Source organism: Oscarella lobularis, chromosome 1 (genome assembly GCF_947507565.1).
Source record: "Oscarella lobularis chromosome 1, ooOscLobu1.1, whole genome shotgun sequence".
Lineage (NCBI taxonomy): Eukaryota > Metazoa > Porifera > Homoscleromorpha > Homosclerophorida > Oscarellidae > Oscarella > Oscarella lobularis.
The window spans coordinates 1103475-1118600 of NC_089175.1; the positions used below are offsets into that span (position 1 = coordinate 1103475).

General features: G+C 48.4%; 7 protein-coding genes and 1 long non-coding RNA gene across 10 annotated transcripts; 3 read left to right on the top strand and 5 right to left on the bottom strand.

The window, feature by feature from the left end:
- Positions 1-2: 2 nt before the first annotated feature.
- On the bottom strand, positions 3-4462 carry LOC136199809 (guanylate cyclase soluble subunit beta-1-like). Of its 2 annotated transcripts, XM_065990113.1 has the most exons (9): positions 3662-4462; positions 3533-3599; positions 3409-3482; positions 3089-3192; positions 1717-3029; positions 1206-1358; positions 1000-1154; positions 726-938; positions 3-669 (listed from the first exon to the last, which is right to left on the bottom strand). In XM_065990113.1, exons 2-9 carry the CDS (start codon positions 3533-3535, stop codon positions 99-101), a joined length of 2586 nt encoding a protein of 861 aa, XP_065846185.1. In that variant the 5' UTR covers positions 3536-3599; positions 3662-4462; the 3' UTR covers positions 3-98. The 2 variants fall into 2 exon arrangements, with proteins under 2 accessions (XP_065846185.1, XP_065846184.1); XM_065990112.1 differs by lacking the exon at positions 3662-4462 and having other exon boundaries at positions 3533-3644.
- On the top strand, positions 3665-6647 carry LOC136199811 (cytosolic endo-beta-N-acetylglucosaminidase-like). Of its 2 annotated transcripts, XM_065990116.1 has the most exons (10): positions 3665-4494; positions 4560-4708; positions 4764-4929; positions 4987-5090; positions 5145-5256; positions 5308-5516; positions 5571-5737; positions 5790-5973; positions 6020-6155; positions 6201-6647. In XM_065990116.1, exons 1-10 carry the CDS (start codon positions 3682-3684, stop codon positions 6552-6554), a joined length of 2394 nt encoding a protein of 797 aa, XP_065846188.1. In that variant the 5' UTR covers positions 3665-3681; the 3' UTR covers positions 6555-6647. The 2 variants fall into 2 exon arrangements, with proteins under 2 accessions (XP_065846188.1, XP_065846189.1); XM_065990117.1 differs by lacking the exon at positions 6201-6647 and having other exon boundaries at positions 6042-6104.
- On the bottom strand, positions 6459-7932 carry LOC136199813 (E3 ubiquitin-protein ligase RNF14-like). Its single transcript, XM_065990118.1, has 2 exons — positions 7672-7932; positions 6459-7619 (listed from the first exon to the last, which is right to left on the bottom strand). The coding sequence occupies exons 1-2, from the start codon at positions 7930-7932 to the stop codon at positions 6591-6593; spliced, it is 1290 nt and encodes a 429-aa protein (XP_065846190.1). The 3' UTR covers positions 6459-6590.
- A 119-nt stretch (positions 7933-8051) lies between these two features.
- On the bottom strand, positions 8052-9182 carry LOC136199746 (CCR4-NOT transcription complex subunit 7-like). Its single transcript, XM_065990042.1, has 3 exons — positions 9027-9182; positions 8777-8970; positions 8052-8717 (listed from the first exon to the last, which is right to left on the bottom strand). The coding sequence occupies exons 1-3, from the start codon at positions 9147-9149 to the stop codon at positions 8201-8203; spliced, it is 834 nt and encodes a 277-aa protein (XP_065846114.1). The 5' UTR covers positions 9150-9182; the 3' UTR covers positions 8052-8200.
- A 42-nt stretch (positions 9183-9224) lies between these two features.
- Positions 9225-11161, bottom strand: LOC136199900 (vacuolar protein sorting-associated protein 37A-like). The gene is made up of 12 exons (XM_065990208.1): positions 11034-11161; positions 10873-10962; positions 10726-10813; positions 10642-10674; positions 10516-10586; positions 10183-10393; positions 9932-10124; positions 9821-9879; positions 9701-9769; positions 9543-9636; positions 9441-9490; positions 9225-9386 (listed from the first exon to the last, which is right to left on the bottom strand). The coding sequence occupies exons 1-12, from the start codon at positions 11138-11140 to the stop codon at positions 9324-9326; spliced, it is 1128 nt and encodes a 375-aa protein (XP_065846280.1). The 5' UTR covers positions 11141-11161; the 3' UTR covers positions 9225-9323.
- A 67-nt stretch (positions 11162-11228) lies between these two features.
- LOC136190553 (trans-L-3-hydroxyproline dehydratase-like) lies at positions 11229-12605 on the bottom strand. The gene is made up of 3 exons (XM_065978757.1): positions 12331-12605; positions 11721-12214; positions 11229-11665 (listed from the first exon to the last, which is right to left on the bottom strand). Exons 1-3 carry the CDS (start codon positions 12572-12574, stop codon positions 11405-11407), a joined length of 999 nt encoding a protein of 332 aa, XP_065834829.1. The 5' UTR covers positions 12575-12605; the 3' UTR covers positions 11229-11404.
- Positions 12606-12610: 5 nt separating this feature from the next.
- On the top strand, positions 12611-13266 carry LOC136190562 (NADH dehydrogenase [ubiquinone] 1 alpha subcomplex subunit 5-like). The gene is made up of 5 exons (XM_065978769.1): positions 12611-12626; positions 12685-12729; positions 12794-12910; positions 12972-13037; positions 13097-13266. Exons 1-5 carry the CDS (start codon positions 12612-12614, stop codon positions 13193-13195), a joined length of 342 nt encoding a protein of 113 aa, XP_065834841.1. The 5' UTR covers position 12611; the 3' UTR covers positions 13196-13266.
- Positions 13267-14174: 908 nt separating this feature from the next.
- Positions 14175-15066, top strand: LOC136190567 (uncharacterized). Its single transcript, XR_010670583.1, has 4 exons — positions 14175-14373; positions 14435-14524; positions 14588-14788; positions 14840-15066. It is a non-coding gene; the product is annotated as an uncharacterized lncRNA (long non-coding RNA).
- Positions 15067-15126: the final 60 nt, after the last annotated feature.

Sequence of the window (15126 nt, forward strand, 5' to 3'; positions counted from 1 at the left end):
TCTTGGGGCATTTATAGTGATCAAAAAAATAGGTTACTGGTTAATAATAATATAGGAACTCTCGACTAGTCACAAGTTGGGTTGCGTTACAATACCTTCTAATGCCTATCGCCACCGAAATCGCCGCTTTTCTTAGTAGGATATTTTAGACTTCCTTTCCTGAACGATCCTAGAGACGATGACGACGATAGGGTCAACTTGCTACCCATTATCAGCGGTCCCCCGTGAGAACCGTCGTCCAGCGAGCCGCCAGTCGTTCGAAACGTCGGCGACTTGGATCGTTCGACGAACGGCGAATCGTCGTTGATGCTGAGTCGGTGTTTCCGATTGCCGCCGCTCGACCACAGAAGCGACGAGGACGACGACGGTGACGACGAGGACCACGTCGATTTTCGTTCTCGAGTTCCCTGAGACGACGAATCGACGTATTCGCGCTGTTTGAAGGGGCACGGCGGCGGCGGTGGCGGCTGCTGCTGCTGCGGCTGTTGCTGTGACGACGACGACGACGACGACGACGAAGGCGGCAACGGCGACGGGTCGTCTCGAATGGGTGCGAGCTTCGAAACGCGAGGCAGAATTCGATTGGGCAACTCCAGATTGCATATGGAAACTCGTTTGGGACCGAAGACTTGCTTGCCGGGCAACGAAGGCTTCGATGGAGGTCTTCCACTACAAGAATCTCGATTTTTCTATCCCTATAATTATGTACCCTCGATTGTCTATACCCTGTTATGGATCCGCGTCGACGGGCGCGTCGTCGCGACCAGAGCTCCACCAGCGTCTTGCCGCGAGTCTCCGGCATGACGAGTCGACTGACGGTCGCCTCGCAATTTTTGGCACTTTCGAGAAAATAGCAGACCATGCCGCCGTCGCGCACTCCCTTCATTTCGACGAAGCCGCGACATTTGAGAACGTAGTCGGAATTGTCTTTCAAGTAGCTTCATCGAAGAGAAAATAAAATGATTTGGGAGGGAAAGCGAGGAGATGATGGATACTGACTCGTGAGCGGTTGCGGAGACGTTGATTTTTCCCTCGATGCCGTTCGATTCCGTGCGACTGGCGACGTTGACAGTGTTCCCGAAGAGACAGTAGCGAGGCATTCGAACGCCGACGACGCCAGCCATGACGTCGCCCGAGTGAATGCCAACACGAATCTAGAGAGAAAGATTTACGTCTTTTCTTACCTTTTGAGACTTCTTCATTACCTGAACGTCGCCCACTCGGCCCGTGTAGGGATGCTTCACCTTTTTCACGCATTCCATCATGTCGATTGCTTGATCGGCGATGTGTTCGGCGTGATTGACGTCGACCGTCGGCAAACCACCGACTACCATGTAGGCGTCGCCAATCGTCTCCACCTTAGGGGAAACACCAATGACAATACTAAATTGATAGACGCTAAAAACAAAGGCCTAGACTAATCACACTAAACGCTATTCGTTTTCTCTCAAACAAATGAACCATAGGTCATTTGTGCCCCTGGCTATAAAATGTGCTGTCTCATCTTATAACTACTAGAACGTATAGCTCATCTAACTCCCCTTTGTTCTTCTCCAGCTGACTATTGAACAAGACCTAGACTAATCTAAATATTCTAAAAACTAAGCTTTCTTCATTTGGAATTCAAATCGTCTAACTACACAATGTGCTGTCTCACACTGATGTGAACTTAAAAAAAACTATTCGTTCTAGCATCTAGCCCCCTTCCTTTTTTACCTTATACGCCTTGTTCTTCTCCAGCTGACTATCAAACAGCGTATACAGATCATTCAACAGCTCAACGACTTGAATGGGCCGACAATGCGAGCAGATACTCGTAAATCCCTTGATATCGCTAAACAGAATCGTCACCGCCATGAACTTCTCCGCCTCGACGCGTTCGCCAGCGCGCAACTTATCCGCCACGGTCACAGGCAAAATCGAATGAAGCAGACCGTCGGTTCGCCTCTTCTCCTCCTCCAACTCGCGCTGCGCTTTGACCAACTGCTCGGTCGTCAACTCGAGCCGATGAACGACATTCATCTCCGCCGACTGAAGCCCACTCTTAATAATCAAATCGCGCGTCGAATCGTGCAGCGGCACGTCGCTGAGATAGAGCCCGCGATCGCGCAACTCGACGAGCGAACCGACGCGCGGCGACGCGATGAAGAGCATGAGATCGTCGCCGCCGACGCCGCGACCGGGCAGCATGATCATCTGACCCTTGAGTCGAAGCGCATTGTGTCGCGGCTCGAGAAAGCGCTCGCACGCGCCGAGACCCTCGTACTTCACGTCGGGATTGATCCAGCCGGGACGCGATCGAAGAACATAGACGGTGTTGATGTGCTCGAGCACGGAGACGAAGTTGAGTTCGAGTTGGGGTCGAGCGAGATCGAAGAGTTCGTCGAGATGCGGACGCGATTCCGCTTCATTCTGTCGAATTGCCGGTATGATTCGCTCGAGCGAAACTCCCGCTTGAATGACGCGCATCTTTCGATCGAAGGCAATGTGAAAGGGGAATAATTTTCGTAGGATTTTATTCGAGACGATTTGCGGGACGTCGTCAATGGCGACGACGGGGTTCTCCGCTTCCGTTTCCGCTTCTCCTTCCGTCGTCCACCAGCTGACTCGTCGATTCGGCGTCGCATTCACGTAGGTGATATTAAAAACGGTGTGATAGAGAAACATGCATCGATCGCTCGGACTGTCTTCGATGAGAACGTCGATCACTATGGGGGTGTGGTAGAGTTTCTCCGCGACGCTTCGTACGATTCCCTTCACGATGTCGTGAATGCCGGCTCGTTCCGAGTAGTAGTGTAGGAGGATGCTCGACGACGAGGCGTCCTTGTCCTCCGGCGGCGATACGCGAAACGACGGAGCGCGCATGCCCGGGTATTCGCTCGAGAGATGATCGTGTAGGGCGTCGAGATTGCTCAGAAAGTCTTCGAGGGAATGCCCGAGCGACGAGAGGACTTCGTCGTAGCCGTAGCTTTGGCACCAGCGGAAGAATTCCTCGCCGAACATTTCTAGTAGGGTCGATTGTTCGATTTCTAGAAAGGCGATTTGTCTTTTTTTTTTCGCTCTCCCCCCCGGGATATTTCCGTTATACCTAGGACTTTTGAAGCGGTTTCGATTAGATGATACGTCACTGCGTCGTCGTAGATGGTTCGAAGGAAGAACGAGCCTCCTTCTAGATCGACGGCAGCCTTTTCCCTGCGAAAGCATGATCGACTAACGCACGTTACTACGACAAATCGAGACGAACAAAACCCTTTTTGCGCGGCCTATCTATTTTATATACGAATCCTTTTTCTACTGTATTGATTTTAAGTCGAAACTTCTTTCTATGGGGCACGCAGAGCGTCTACTTAGCAACCGGTTGCTAGGGGCTCTCTTGTGATGAGAGTAGCGGTCTATTTCTATTATTACCTGATTTCGTCCCATTTCTCAATGCCGTAGATACGCTTCAATAGATTTTCAAGAGCGTAGTTCATAAAACCATACTGATAAACAGAACTCGAAAGAAAACAAACTCAAATCATAACGGATTTACCATTTTTAGCGCTCTTGACAATTGATCGTTCAATCAGACATTTATTTCGTAGAATCCACGACTCTTCCTTCGTACGAGAGAAAAAGAAAATCGTGAAAGAGTTGAATACGGGACTTTCTCCGAGTGTACCAAGGTTTGTGTTGTTGGTGATGGATTTCACAATCATCGCCGCAATTGTTGCCGTGATCATTGCGACGGCATATTTCGTTCAAATCTGGACCGATCGGCGCGCTCGCACGCCGACACGAATATCGCAAAAGACGATGAGGCACATCCGACTCCAGCACCACATGCGACCCTCGACAGACACGCAGTTGCCTAGTAACGTAGCAGATTCGACAACGGAGAAGACACGCGCCGAGCAGAAAATCGCAGCAAAGCCCAGTCAAAAAGACGGCGATCCATCAGAGCACTACAGAGAAAAACCCCGCGAAAAAAACATCGTTCACGTGCCAGTCGATACCTCGACTCCGCCAATCGCCCCCGTTCTCGCTCGTCCCATTTCGAGTCTCGACGATCTCCTCTCGTGGCTTCCCGGTTTCGATTCGGCCTGCGCGCCGCGCGTTGCGTTGCAAAGACGCGCGCACGCCGACGTACTCCATCCCAAGCTGATCGTCTGTCACGACATGATGGGCGGATACGTGTCGGACGCTCACGTCCAAGGCTGCTATCCCGTCTCCGACGTCCACTACTATATCTCCCATTGGGAGATGATCAGTATGTTCATCTACTTCAGTCATCACTTTGTGACCGTTCCGCCGCCCGGCTGGACGAATTGCGCTCACAAACACGGCGTTCCCGTTCTCGGAACGATTATTACGGAGTGGGAAGAGGGAGCTAAAATATGCGAACGGTTCTTGGAGAGCGAGTGGACTTATCGTCGCGTCGTCGAACAATTGGTCGGCGTCGCTTTGTATTACAAATTGGACGGGTGGCTGGTTAATATAGAGAATCCTATTCGGGTGGGTAAAGAGGAGAAAATATGTACTCCCCAATTAATCGCGTCTACGTGCTTTTGATTTTATAGAGGGATCTCGTTTCTAATCTGCGCGACTTTGTTGCTTACTTGACGGAGAGAATGAACGCTAGCATACCTCATTCGGAGGTCATATGGTACGACAGCGTCACGACGTCGGGAACGCTGAAATGGCAAAACGAATTAAATGATCAAAATAGGTTTTTATCTTACCATACACGTATCCAGCCAATAAATTTCCCGTTCCGCGTCTAGCATGTTCTTTACCGCGTGTAACGGCATCTTTCTCAACTACACGTGGACCGACTGGACCCTGAGAAACACCGCCTCGCGAGCGGGACCCAGAAAAAACCAAGTCTACGTTGGAATCGACGTATTCGGCCGAGGCTGTCCAGGCGGAGGCGGCTTCAATTCGAAAGAGGTGAACTCAAGAAAATTCGACTGCGCAAAAAAAAGAAAACCTGTTATCGTTTCGAAGGCGTTGGAGCAAATTTACTCACATGATTTATCGGCCGCTCTATTCGCACCGAGCTGGGTATACGAAAATAACGACAAATCAAAATTCGTCCAGTTGCAAGAGAAGTACCTCTCCCCGCGGTATAAGACCTACAACACCTAACGCGTCTCCTTTCTAAGATTCTGGAATCTTCTTAAGCCCCACTGCAAGCACTGCTACGGATACGGTGAACTGCCCTTTGTCACCTGCTTCTCTAGGGGAGTGGGATCTCACCTGTCCCTAGATGGACAGGTAGGACACCTTAGTTAATTAGTGGATTGATTCTTGAGGGTTTTCTTTCAGGTGTCGCTGTCTAACGGGTGGTTCAACTTGAGCGTACAAGATCCTCAGCCGACGTGGCTAAATAATTGCTACAGTCTCGATCGAGACAACTCGTCGATTTCAATTCATTCTGCAAATATTACGACGGAAGATTCCTATAGCGGGGGCCACAGTCTATCAATAGAGGGAAAAGTGAAAGCAACGGAGAAGCCGTGTAGAGCCATTGCTCGGTCAGTCACTGCCCTAATAACTGTATCCCCTAACTCATCATATCTGGCTCTAAGGTTATTCTCGTGTGATTTCGACGTCACAGTTCCTTTGCTTATTAGCTATAGTTATAAGCAAAACAACTCGATTTCAAACAGACTCGACTTTAGCCTAGTTCTTCACATCGACTGCCCGCCCACTTATTTAGCACTCACCGGCAATGATACGGAAAACAAAGACGAAGGTTCGTTAGATAGACAACGTTCTCTCGCGTACCGACGCCTTTGTCCGATCAGATTCTAGCGACAAACGTCTCGACGAAAAGCTCGTCGAACAATACGGAATCGCTCGATCTAAAACAGTCGACGCTACGCGATTTCGAGGCGGCAATTTAGGGTCTCAACATTACGAAGCGTACGCGCCACTCGAGAAATGCGAGATCATAGGAGAAGAGCCGAAAAACAACGGCTGGACAACCAGGTAACAAAAATAAATTCTGACGAATATTTATTATTAATTAATTGAGGCACTACCTCATTGCCGGGAAGCATTTGAGAAGATACAAAATAAGAGAAATACGCGCTGTGCTCGTTTCCAAACCAAAATCCCAGTTCAAAGGCGAAGAAACAAAGTCCTTCGCGTTCAAACTGGGCTACCTAAGGGTAAGGTACAAAGCCATTCGAATCTATTGCATGGGGCTCTTTCAGATTGCCAGCGCCGCAGCACTGAAAGCCTCGCGAACGCCCGTTACGCAGCTGCGCTGCTCCGACGTCGCGTGGACGTTGACGCCGGACCAGCGCCTCTGCGTGAGTCTTCTACTTACGTGGGACTACACCGCGAGTCCCGCGCAAGAGGAATCGGCCTACTACGACGTCTACGGAGACGAGACGTTCATAGGAAGAGCGTTTACGGAATCGCATCGAGTACTACAACTACCCGTCGCGCAGGGAGAGGGAGAGAGAGGGAAAATCTCGTTTACAGTTCAAACGATCACAAGATCGGGGTTCAAACTCCCTCTAAGCAAATCGACGTCATTAACCGTCGAGTGGACTAAGAACTAAAGTATTATTTTTTCTATATGCAAACCCTTGCGTTATTCAAGCGAATTCAATTTCGTCGACCATCCCCTGAAAGAGGAGATTAAAGCAATCGGACCCGACAATAGAAAAGTGCTCGTACGGACTACTGCGACTGAGCACGCGCTTGCACAGCCAACAGAAATGAGCGCGACACTTCATGCACGTCATCATATTGCACCCGTCCAACTTCTCGATACTCGCGCCGCACGACGGACACGCTTTCGTATACTCCTCAATCCACTCCTCGGAGACGACCTCCTCGATCGCGCGACGCACGTTACGCTTACCGTACTTTCGCTCGACGTAGGCGCGCTGCGCCGCGGTCGCCGCCGCCTCGTACTCCGTCTTGACGCGTCGCAATTCGACGCGATTCAATTGGCACGGCGCGACGCCGTGCCACGCGTGCTCGCACAGGACGCAGAAGGCGAAGGTGCAGCGCGTGCAGACGCCCATCGTCGCGTGCTCCCCGTCGCAAATCACCGCGCATCGGCACGTGGCACGCGGACAATAGACGACGTCCGACATTCCGTCGAGAGATCCTTGAAGGAGAAGGCGATCGTATCGCGAGAAGAGCGCCGGTTCGACGAGTTCCTTGACGATGTTCGGATCCATCGTCGATTTGCAATCGGTGTCGAGACAGGAGAGCGAGGCCACGGCACCCTGTCGGATTAAATACTCGAAATAGTCCTTGACGCACGCGCGACAATAGACGTGATTGCACGGGCGAATTCGAATCGATTGCGTGCCGCTTTTCGTTGCCATGCATACGGCGCACGCGTGGTGGGCCGCGTCGAAGGCTCGTCGCATTTCCGTGTCGTCGTGATCGACGAGAATCGACCAGAGACGATCGAGCGACGTGCACGTTTGAAGGGCGCTCGGGTGACTTTGTTCGTGCGTGGGCGTGGTCGGGGGTTTTAGGCGAATTGGAGCGGCGGCGGCGATTGCGAGTTCGTCGAGCGTCGATTCGGAGAGATATTGGTACCATTCGTAGAGAACGACTTCGCCCGGTTGCCAAAGTTCGTCCAATTTCGAGCATAATTTGGATAGCTACGAAGAACGGCTCTACCTTATCTGTTTTTCGCCTTTTGTGCTGCGTTACCTGCTCTACTGTAAGCCATTGGGACGATAGAGTGTATTTCGGTGGCGACGCTTCGGGATAATCATCCGGCAGCTCGAAATGAATGACCAATGGTGGAAAATGACGAAACGATCGCTCCTCTTGCTGGCATGCAACGACGATTGGCTCTTTCAGATCCAAGACGACTCTCAGTTGCCCGCCGAGCTTTGCATCGTCGCGACCGAACGTCTCGGAGTCGTAAATTGCCTCCAATGCGAGAAGTTCGTCTTCTCTCGTGCTCATCGCTTAGCGCACGCGACCGTTTCCCGCGCGTCGTGGTAAATCAAAAAAATCTCATCATAAACACATATCTAAAATCAACGCACCGCCCGCCCACCCGTACCCATCCACGCGCGCACACATCCAACAGAAATTCTAGCTTAAATAAAACACCAAACAAGCTGCCTGATCCATAAAACACACACAGAGAAAGACAAACAAGAGAAAAAAAACTACGAGAAAGCGAGAGAGCGAGATACACAGAGAGACAACTTCCGCTATTCTTAACCCCCTAACCCTCTTCTTGCCCATACGTACCGTTCAAAAACGACCCCAATCCATACAGATGCCCCCTATACTTCGCATCGTCAATGTGGTCCTCGAAAAAGAGAAGTTTCATTCGAAAAAAGGCGGCGCCCGTCAGAAGACTGTCGCTTCCCGCCTGATGCTGGGGACCGACTCGTTCCAATTCCATGCAGTCGGCGACCTCCTGGAGACCGCCCTTTAGACTCTTACAGCTCTTCATTAGATACTTGATGTCGTAGATGCACGGAAAATAGAGGCTCAGAAGTTCGAAGAAATCCTGCTCGTCCGCGGGAAGGGGCGTGGCGGTGAGAAGTTTGAGTAGATAGCCGAAATCGTAGCCGCTGTGAAAGGTGAGAAATTTCACGTTTTCGCACAGGACCAAGCCGGAGGACATCATCAATTCGGCGAAATTTGTGACGTCGATTCCCTTGCTTTCGTGTCGCTCGAAATTGATGCCGGAATCCTTGAGAAGTTCGATCGAATCCTGAGCATACATATCTTCCCTAATAAATAATTAAATTAAATTAAATTAAATTTTTCCCGTTTTTTCCTCCCCCCTTACGATAGGCAAAATTTGAAGTTGAATTGATATGTCGACGGATTTTTCGCCTTTACGCCGTCCTTGTTGTAGAACGTGAGACCGAGTTGAATGATTTTGAGCAAATCGACGTTGCACTTGAGCAATTGGTACGTGTATTCGGACGAGCTGCGAAATTCGCCGATCGGTCGCGCGACGACGCCGGGAAATTCCGTGTCCTAAACGAAATGACGCCGTCGAGGCTCGAAAACGCGCGCGAACTATCCGGTTTTACCATCGCCACGTAGCCGTAATCGTCGACGATCTCGATTATGCGTTCGAAGGCCTCGTCGAGATTCGATTGCCACACCTCGACGAATTGGCTCTCCGAGTTATCGTCCGACGGCGACGCCGGCATTGCGAATCCGACCTTTTTCTTGCGACGTCTCTCCTGAAAAGCCCGGATTAACATAGGCCTTCCTTACACGTGCTGGGGGGTGAAAAAAATTTTTATTAACGTGTCAGTTCATTATAGAATGGTCCATCACAACAAAGAAAAAAGGAACGCGTCAAGAACTAAAGGTCGCCTTAGTTAGTATGAAACATGCAGTTTTCTCTGGAGTTTTTCTTCCTTTGCCTTGAGGAGGTGATATCTCTGCCGTTCATACACAATAAAGTCTCGCTATTCCTTCTATAATAAAGTGCTCACCATCCTCTCCTCCTTGTGAACTTGAACAAATTTCTGTATATCAATTTCTCCTATGATGTCATCCACTAAATGACTGTTAGATTTCGAGTATTTATTTCGTACCGTTCAAAAAGTTCTCGGCTACTTCTTCGCACTTGTCGTCCACTTTCTGCGTTTCAGCTTGCAACTTCTTGAATATCGTTTCATCAGACAATTCCTATTAATTAAAAGAAAGCCAGGTTCTGTCCAGCAAAGTCTCCCTTTGCTTTCATTCTCTGTACTTGCGCTTTCGACTGATACATCTCCTGTGTCTCTTCAAAAGCCTTCCTAAGAGACGCCAAGTTTTTGTGCTAAAATAAATCAATATATCAATTGAAAAGAGACGAAATCAACAGTTGAACCTGCTCAACCAGATCATTCAACTTCTCCTTCAAGTCTGGTTCGTGATTAAGATTAATCTCTACATAAGATGATTATTTAATTGGTATCACAAGCTCATTTCTTCAGCCAACCTGCTTGTTCTTCATTTTCGCCTGTGATTATGTCTCGATCTTCCTGCAGTTTCTGGACGGAAGGCAAGTCCTGCAGAAACGCAAACAACTTCTCCGGATGCTCATTCAATTCTTTCAACTCCTCATCGCTGTAATTATCCAGCTCCGGAAAAACATTCGGTTTCTCCGGAGACTTCCAAGACATTCTCCGAGGCTAAAACACAATGAAAAACATAGAAGAAAAGCAAGCGCATCCACATGCACCCCATTACCCGCGTTTCAGGCATAGCAGGTGGAGCCGGAGCCTTACGCCCCGGTACAACAGGCATTTGAGGCATTTGCATCGAAGGAACTGGCATTGGAGGTCGTGCAGGTGGAGGCAGACGCGGCGGCTGAGACGGATAGCCTTGCTGTTGCGGATATCCGGGCTGGGGAGGTGCCGGCGCGCGGGAATTGTAGCCATAGCCAGGAGCTGCCACTGGCCTAATAACAAAAAGTAAGTACATCTATGAGAACGAATTTCCAAGGTGTGATCTAGTTAATTATTTACGATCACGTCACCCCAAAGGGGGTGGACCTAGCGTGATCGACACTCGATTGCGTACTGGGGAGGATGTCTCATGAATTCGTCGACGACTTCTCGAATGGCTCGACCCAAATCCGAGTGCATGTAAAACTACGAGAAAAGAAAGAAAGTGATATGTCTCTTCTCAAAGTTTAATTAACGTTACGTTATTCAACGATTGGCATCCGGTAACAAAACCCTAGAAAAAAATGTGAAAAAAAAATAAATGTCGGGCTTTTTTTTCGCTCACTTGGCCGCTGTTCGTTTCGATCCACGGATGCCGAAAGTTGGGACACCTCACGTTGGGACGCGCATTGGGAAAATTCTGCGGCAGCTCGCTAAAGCGAAAAGCGACCTCGAAAAAAACAACGAGGCGGAAAAGATGACGCAGCCTCACATATTTATGATGACGGGAGCCGTAGACGTCTTCACTTCGACGCAAAACTCGACGTTCGATCGTCGAACGGTGACCGAGCTAAAAGGAAGCCTGTACGCGCAAGCGCGAAGGCGAGACGCCAGTTCGTTCGAAATTGAGGAAGACGGTCGCGCGTTTCTTGCCCGTGGTTGTGGTGGAAGAGGCTGTCGATGTGCCTCTTTCGTTGATCGTGAAGGGGAGTCGCCGCCGGCGCTCGATTCGGCTCCGGCTGGCGAGAAAACCAACTCATAGCAAAGCGAGACGCGTGCACGTGACTACAACGCAAATAAGAGACTGGAGCCCGGATAATCAATGACTAAGCACATCGCGTCGATTATTTCGCTGTCACGAGGTGCTTTGGTTATTTATGCTTTAGAATGTCTGCAGTCAGCTCTAGTTTACCTTCACTACCAATTATCCGGATAACTTCTAATATCTCAATACTAGGACTTCGTCAAAATTCTTTTTGTTCAATCGTGGATGAGCTGAGTACCTGTACTCCTATATCATCTCTTTAGTGAAGAAGAAAACCTTGTCCCAGTTTGTCATCTGGTTCAGTGGTAAACGTCGCCGTTCCTGTATAGTATCCTTTCCCCGCTACTTCCACTATGACGCCTTTGAATTCGCCGCACGTCGTTTCCTCCGCGGCCACTCCAGTAAAAAGAGATCCTGTCACGCTCTCAAACTTTCGAACCTGATTCAAACCAATCAGCTTTCGATGATACTGCACAGCAATTCGAGTCGTGACGCCTGAACCAGTCGGAGATCTATCAACCTTAATTAAAAGAAAGAATATAGTATTTATTATATGACGTCATAACAGTACTGACCTCATCTTTGGCAAAAACACAGATATTGGCCGTGGCATTCTCTTGGAACTCGTCCTTTCCGTCTGTCAATATTGTCCCGTATAAAAACGCCAAATCTTCGCTGTCCGGATGACGTAACTTCACTTGCTTTTTGGCACATGCAGTCACGTGACTTGCTGCTTCGACCAGATCTCTCGTACGCGACGTCTTCACATCCAGACCGAATCTCTCGGCCGGCACGAGAGCGTAAAACGCGCCGCCGTATCCTATATCGACGACGACTTTCCCGTATCGTTCCGTCTCGATCGTCACGGCAACGTCGAACGCAAACGCGGGAACGCTGCGAAAACGGGCGCTTCCGGTCTTCTGCCCGTTGAAATCAACAAAAACTCGAACCAATCCGCAGGGACATTGAATATTGACGCACGTGACCGGCGAAACGGGAGACACCAGCTTGTAGTCGACAGAATAGCGACCCAAAGCAATAACGGCATGCCCACACATTGTACTATATCCTAGAATAACACTACGAAATGTATTTCAATTATTAATGTCTATAGTATCTTTATTCGTTACTGTACTTTACGAAAAACGTTGAATTTCAAACAATTTTTTATGGTATACACTTTACCTTCGTTGTGGAGAAATAGGACTGCCATGTCGGCTTCTGAATGATCGGGTTCGACGATATAGGCTCCGTACATGTCGAAGTGGCCTCTCGGTTCGTAGATGAGAAGTTTTCGAACGAAATCGAGCTTCTCTTGACAGTATCGTCGCTTTTCCAGTATCGTTTTGCCGATGATCGGAGGTAGGCCTGACTGAACGATTCGGAGTGGTTCTCCGCCCGTGTGCATTTCGACCGTCTTGATCTCCATTGTTTTAGTTTTCCGGTTTAGCGCACTCGAGTTCAAGATGGCGGCCAAGAAAGTGCGTTCATCTTTTTTCGCGTTATCTCGAGTATAGACGTCTTCTTTTCTATATCTAGGCGACTGGTCTTGTCGGTCTGGCTGTTGTTCCAAACGCCAGAGAGGTAAGGCCTCCACAGAGGGTTCCCTAAAAGAAAGCGATCGCTGAACGCAATTCTCTCGCGCTAGGCTCTAATATCAATATACCAGCGAACGCTCCAAGCGTTGTCGACCATTCCCAAGGAGGCTGCGTACAGAAAGAACGTCGAAGAGATCACAAATGACCGACTCAAAGTAGTGGAAAAGGTGGAAGGAAATTTCGTTTTTTGGCCTATAATATTTTATTAATTTTTTGTTTTTACTAAAGGAGAGCAACGTGGAGACGATCGAGTCTAAAATTGGGGCGGGTCAAGTGGAGGAACTTCTAAAACAGGTATCCAATATTCGAATGCTACTTACCATTGGTCAATTTTAATTTTTCCGATTTTTTAGGCGGAAGGAGAATTGAATTTGGTGTCGAAGATGAAAGAGTGGAAACCATGGGAACCGATTGTGAGCGAAGCGCCGGCAAATCAGTGGACGTGGCCATAGAAGACAGATACTATGTAGCAAACTTTTGTTCTTGCTCTTAGTGTACGTAATAAACGTTGTATATATATTCATTTCGCTTTCTTGTGATGCAAACGGACGCGGTGCACGTGATCGGTCTCATTGCACTAGTGATGGACTCCTCGCGATTCGTCATCCGTGGACTCGTGATTGTCTTGATGACTTGGTTATATTGGTCTGCTTATGCGACTCTAATGCAAAAGGGTCCTATTGGAGAGTGTCGGAAAACCGCTACGTGCAAGTGTGAGTACGAAAATGGCTGGGTAGTCGATTTGTCGCCTCTGAACAATTCCGAAAGGTATATACCTAACTTCTAAAGCCAGGAGACTGCCTATTTCTTGCAGGTTTAACAAGTTACTAGGACCAAACGGCTACTACTACTATAATGTAAGTCTTTGTGCAAGCTTTTCAGGTCTAAGTTGTGAAGGAGCCACGGTAACGTTGTAACTGAATCCCAGAAGAGAGCGTCAATTAATTTGTCGTTTTGATACAGGTGTGTCAATATGAAATTCTTCAAGGAGTCTCAAGCTTTACGTGCGGACGGCTGCCGAATGCCTCTTTTCTGACAGAAGACGAAAATTTATCTTACGTCATGACTGGAGGCGATAATGGACGAGCATCTCACATACGACTTCAATGTACTGACAGAGTGGAAAGCACCATGGAGATGCTTGGAGAAACCCGAGAACTTGAATGCGTATATACATACATGCAGTCCTAGTTAAATTGTTGATGTTTCAAACTTTAGGTGTTCTTACTGAAGTCAAGCCACGCTTGTCCAAGGCCTCCTCCTCTTCAATAGCCAGTCAAACTAACTAACTGTTGCTCGCTGCTGCTGCTGCGTCGTTCACTAAAAACGGTTGTCTAACTTATATTTTTTGGTGGGGTAAATAAATATTTAATGAGCTCGCTTTCTTGTGATATCAACGACATAACAACGCGGTGTGGCACGTGATCTGTTTCTCAACAAGTGACATTATGAACACTTTACGACACTTTTCCCTTCTCTGCGGCCTCATGATCGTTGTCTTGACGACGCATAAGCTAGTCTATGCTTCAATACAAAATACTCCCGAAGGGGAATGTAAGGTAATCAGTACGTGCAAGTGTGAGTACGAGAATGGATGGGTGATTGATTTGACGCCACTAAACCAAACAACGTAACTACGTTTATACACATTCGTCAGCCAGAATGATTTATTTGATCCGTAATGTTTGCAGATTTTATCGAATACCAGGCCCATATGGGCTCTACACATATAGTATGAGGCTCTGTAGGAGCATTTAACTTGTGCCGAGTCGGATGCCACGGTAACGGCTAGAATAGGCTGAGTAAGAATTCGTTCAAGAACGATATTGCGTTTCTGGTGACAGGTGTGTCAAATTTCCCAATACACAGAAAACGAATATGTCTGTGCACGACTGCACGAAGCCTCTTTTTTGACAACAGACGGAAATTTAACTTACGTTATGGTTGGAGGCAATGAAGGTCGAACATCATACATAGAGCTTCAATGTACTCCCTCAGCAGAAGGCACAATAGAGGTCATTGGAGAAAAAGAAGAACTTAAATACGTATTTACTATATAACGCTAAATAATCCGGAATCTTATTAGCATAACCTAGGCTTTTGTTCTGAAATCAATGCACGCTTGTGCAAAGTCTCCTGATCAAAAGCCAGTCCAAAGCGACTGACTGCTGCTGTGGTTCTGCTTCTCTTGGCTGCGTGCTACTGCTGCTGCGATAAATGTGCATGATGATGTCCCGCCAATTGTTATCTTTTGATGTAAACTTGTGACCTCGATTGTTTTCTTAGAAGGAGGTAGTTCTACTATTGATGCGCTATGGAAAAGTTAGCCAAATGCTCTCGCGTCTTTTCCACCATTCGCCTGTACACGCACAGTCTCGTTTCC